General features: G+C 39.0%; 1 protein-coding gene across 1 annotated transcript; it reads right to left on the reverse strand.

Moving 5' to 3' along the window:
* Positions 1–245: 245 nt before the first annotated feature.
* LOC150028762 (uncharacterized) lies at positions 246–4,328 on the reverse strand. The gene is made up of 6 exons (XM_090300103.1): positions 3,891–4,328; positions 3,562–3,800; positions 3,322–3,510; positions 3,145–3,249; positions 2,827–2,911; positions 246–374 (listed from the first exon to the last, which is right to left on the reverse strand). Exons 1-6 carry the CDS (start codon positions 4,326–4,328, stop codon positions 246–248), a joined length of 1,185 nt encoding a protein of 394 aa, XP_090156229.1.
* Between the last annotated feature and the right edge of the window lie 223 nt (positions 4,329–4,551).

The following is a 4,551-nucleotide window of genomic DNA, read 5'->3' on the forward strand; positions in this document are numbered from 1 at the left end:
TTGAACTTGAAAGGTCCTGCAAAACTGAATTTGTGCATATACAAAGCAAGTATACCAGTAGGATACAAAGGCACACAAAACTAGTTTTCTGCATATGCCATTAAGCAGAAAAACTAGTCAAATAGCCATAAAAACCAGTGCCAAAATGAGACTTGTGTGCAGTAGAACTATGGTGAATAAGAGCATGGCAACAACAAAATTTAAACCATGATAAAACCAGATAACACCATAGTGTAGCAACAACACTACAACAGATAAAACCACACCATTCTCCCCCTATTTGTCTTCACAAATAGAATGAAAGAAGGGGTAAAAGCATAATTAAGAAAAACCATAATAGCAGTATGTGTAGCAGCACTATTGCAACAACAAACCTGTGATACCACATCAAAATTACAACAAAGATCTATGGTGTATCAGAGCTATGGCAACAACATAACCAAAGTACCATAGACCCCAGAAATTTCAGCAAGGAGACCACAATTTCTCCCCCTATCTTTTCTTCATCTAGCAGTTCAAGTTGGTCAAATGATTGCTCAAGAGGTGGATTTGGTAGAAATATTCTTTCTTCGGTTAAGAGCAAACCTTCCAGACGTTCCAAAGATACATTCGGAAATATTCATCAACCCCATGACTACCAATGTGGTTGCCATTAATAAAAAGATTTGAATTTCAATGAAAACAAAGAATATATCTCTTTATGATCTAATACAGAGACACAAAGAATGGATATTTGACTCATAATGGGTTATGAAAGAAAAGAAACAGATGTAATCATGCATAAGAATTCATAACAACTTTATTCAAATGTACCAGAGGTAAAACAATCAGTTGTTTTTCTGAGACAGCAAGAAAATGTTCTTTTTCAAAGCAAATCATCTTTCAAAGTAATGGGAGATGCATAATGAAATACATTCATACCTTTGCATTACCTCAAGCATGTTTAGAATCTCATTTGTTCTTATGAAGCCAAAAGCATAGGATGAACATATACAACTTAGTTAAGCTCTCATACCACTGCCTTGGAGTTTGCTTAAGCCCATACAAGGCCTTTTTCAGCGTGTATACATGGTTAGGATGTTGATGATCTTCAAAGCCCGGTGGTTGTTCAACATAGACTTCCTCATTGATGATTTTGTACCGTCCCGTATCCGGGCGTTGACAAAGTCAAGGTCAAAGTCAACATCTGGACTCAAAGTCAACATAAGGCGTCGCCTAGGTGAAGAAACGCCAAGTGCCAGCGTCGCCACGAGGAAGCGTCGCCAAGGCAGGGCGTCGCCTAGGTAAAGGCGTCGCCCAACCAGGGCGTCGCCAAGATTAAATATCACTAAGACAAGGCGATCACAGTGTGGTTCCCCGATACCCATGGGTAGGAAAGACCATGGAGGGAGCGACACCGTGAGAAGGCCTCAAGTCCCGATAAATCCGGAGTAGTGGTGAAGAGGAGACAAAGGTGGCTTCAAGGCCATAGTGGTAGCACCAGTGTAGGGCAACCTGACTCGTGAAGTACCCCTGTCGCCCCATAGACGCCTTTGGGACAGATACGACTCAAGAGGAGGGTCACGCCCAGGGTAGCCAGGCGCAGGGTACGAGAGGAAGGCAGATACGCTCTTAAAGTGAGTGACTAGAGGATTGGGGGCATGAGTTGGCACCCAAAAGGTCACCCCTTGCGCAGTAGCACTCCCAAGCAGGAGGACTCACACGAAGAAACCTCCCCAGATGGGGTCATGGCGCTGTGAGGCCCTCCACGTGTACGACAGCCAAGTCAGAATGGAAACATCATTTAGTCAGGTACCAGGTAATTAAAGTCATTTAATACAGTTTCTGTTTCGAGCGTTTAAGGTACTATAAAGGCTCCCAAGCGTTTCAACGTCTTAAATGCGCTACGTTTTCTAATTAGACGCGCTAATTAAATGCGTTACGTTTTATGATTAAAAGCGCTTTAAGGCGCTTTAAATGCTAAGGTAGTTTAAATAGCGCCGAGAATGTTGGGAACGGGGTTCGAACTTTTGGAAAATTTCCCAGAAACTCTCTAGTTGCTTGCTCGAGCCTTGAGGTTACGCGCAAGGGACTAGGGAAAGATCTTTGCTAGAACGAGAAATACACACTAGACACAGTTTCCTTTTTACCACCTTCAGAGTGCCATACGCGGTGCTCCGATACGGAGGTGCATAGTCTTTTTTTTGGTGTTTCTTGCTGGCTGACTTGACCGTCGGAGTGCAAACGGCCGCTAGGGCGCCCTTTTTGTCCTTCTTTGCAGGAATCTATAGGTAACCAGTGGGAAGGAGTCCCTAGCTGACGGTTGAGGTCGCGCACGGAGACGTCCCAGGTCAACCGGACGGAACAGATTCCTTTGAGGAAAGCACTCTTAACATCCATTTGAAACAATTTGAATCCACTCATACAAGCAAAGGCCAACAACAACCTTACAGCTTCTAATCTTGCAACTGGAGCAAAGGTTATAACGACGGTTGTGTTAATCAACTTTATAAGTGGGTACTAAATTACTTTTTTTAATTTTTTTTTAAAAGGCTTTTAAAGACAGTTCCGGGAATCGTCGTTGTATGTTGGCTCTTTTAAAGACGGTTCCACGTGGAACCATCATTATTTGTAGGTTTTTGTTTAAAATATTTTATTTTTTAATAAACCTCAAATATACATAAAATATTCAATTTCAGAAAATCAAAACATTTAAAATCATAATTTAAATATGAAAAATACATACAACAAATTATAACATTTTACAAAAAGTTTTGCTAATATATGAAAAAGTATGTCATTTTAATGATTTATCTATCCTAAGTGTTTATTGTATTGAGGTATTACATGATCCCAACCTTTATTAATTGCACAATAGTCAACATCCACTGCATAACATAATAACCACACTCGTTCCGAATTGCCTATTGGACTGCATGTGAAAATAACTGTATTAAATGAATGAGTGAAACACATTAAATTGAATAAACAAATATACTTTAAATACCTTAAGGTACACCCAAGTGAGTTTTTGTGCGTTTGCACTTCTCCTCCCACTGAACATGTTATATCCAAAGTAAGCACTCAAATAATAAGATTTCATGTTAGAATACATACATTATATAATGTATAAGTAATAATAAATGTTAAATGAAACTGTCATACCTATCTATAATGTGTTTAAAATAGGTAGGGGTTTTTTTATGCGAGGAGCAAAACCATGCAGCGGTATGATCTTGAACAGATATGATCAATAGTTTCCAATGACGCCTATATAAAAAATAAGTTAGTTTCTCTTATGTCAATAATTTAGTATAACTTATTTAATAAATAAGGACTTACTCATTGATGTACGAAGCAAAATAAATTTGTTTTCCTCCATTCTTTAAGGCAGTTGTGATGTATGTGTGTGTTTCTGACTTCTTGTTTCCAATTAATTGAATGACTCGAGGGTCTAAAAACCCATATATATTGTGTTTCCCCTCATTGAAGCATAATCCACAAAGATACCAAAATTTCAATAAGTTAGTACTAATATATTTAATAAATCAAAAGTATAAAGATTTTAATATTTAAACTTACATCATCCATAATTGCAGAATTGTTATGTTAATCTCTTGATCTCTGGATGCAAGGCCCAACAAATCAGACATGTGAATGTACAACGGTACATCACTATGCCTTCCAAAAACATTGGCATCCCATAGAATCTCTAAGACGGTTGTATCTAAAGTTGTAGCAACTTCCACCAAAGCTGGTACAAAATCATCAATGAAGAATATTTTCTTCTTTCGCAGAGGCAGTTTTGTCTTAGGTTCTTGCTACTCATCAACAAACAAATAAAAACCTAAATTAGTTAGAATGTAATATATTTGATATATAATCCTATTAGTATTAGTGCAAATATATACCATAGAGTTTATAAGTCTGACGAGATGTCTAGGCCAGACAACAAAAGTATGTAATGCCTCTGCTACAATTGTGACCTCTGATGTTGGCACAGGAATTGCAACATCACCATAAAGGACCTTCTCCATCGTGACCTTTATGTAATCAGAAGGAAGAGGCACATTGTGTAACATTGTGACCCCTTCATAGCACTTATCCAGGGCAACGAATCGAGTCAAAAAATTATACTCAACATATAACTCATATAACTCGCATTGGCTAGTTGAGCCAAAGTAATATACCGATAGATCAACCGCCGAACAACTCCCTTTAGTGTTGACTTTCTTAATTGGAGCCGGAGGTGGTTCATCTTCTACCATAGTAGGTGGTTGTTGCGAGAGTCCTAAACCCTCCCACCGCTTTTCGAACTCCTTTTCCATCCGTTTATTAAACTCCTCCATTAAGCTTTCTCTAAGCTCTTGAGTTACCTCAACCTTTATCTGTTCACGTAACTGTAGTAAATACTCCTGCCTAGGTTGACTGGACGATTGTTCCTTGATATGTGATGAAGGTCCAAAGTATGACTGTACCGACCAGTCCTCGGGTGTCGTTGAATGCTAGTAATGATGAGGTCACATAAGTTGGGTCCCACGAGCACGGCTTGGCTAGGGTCTCGCAAGGCGT

Source organism: Phaseolus vulgaris, chromosome 3 (assembly GCF_051622355.1).
Source record: "Phaseolus vulgaris cultivar YP4 chromosome 3, ASM5162235v1, whole genome shotgun sequence".
NCBI classification, from domain to species: Eukaryota; Viridiplantae; Streptophyta; class Magnoliopsida; order Fabales; family Fabaceae; genus Phaseolus; species Phaseolus vulgaris.

Excerpts from the sequence above, each read along its gene's own strand:
- LOC150028762 (XM_090300103.1), bottom strand. The coding sequence starts at position 4,328 with ATGGAGGAGTTTAATAAACGGATGGAAAAGGAGTTCGAAAAGCGGTGG. Across the intron at positions 3,801-3,890 it reads TCAGACTTATAAACTCTATG|CAAGAACCTAAGACAAAACT; the intron begins GTATATATTTGC and ends GTTGATGAGTAG. Across the intron at positions 2,912-3,144 it reads TTTAAACACATTATAGATAG|TCCAATAGGCAATTCGGAAC; the intron begins GTATGACAGTTT and ends TTTCACATGCAG.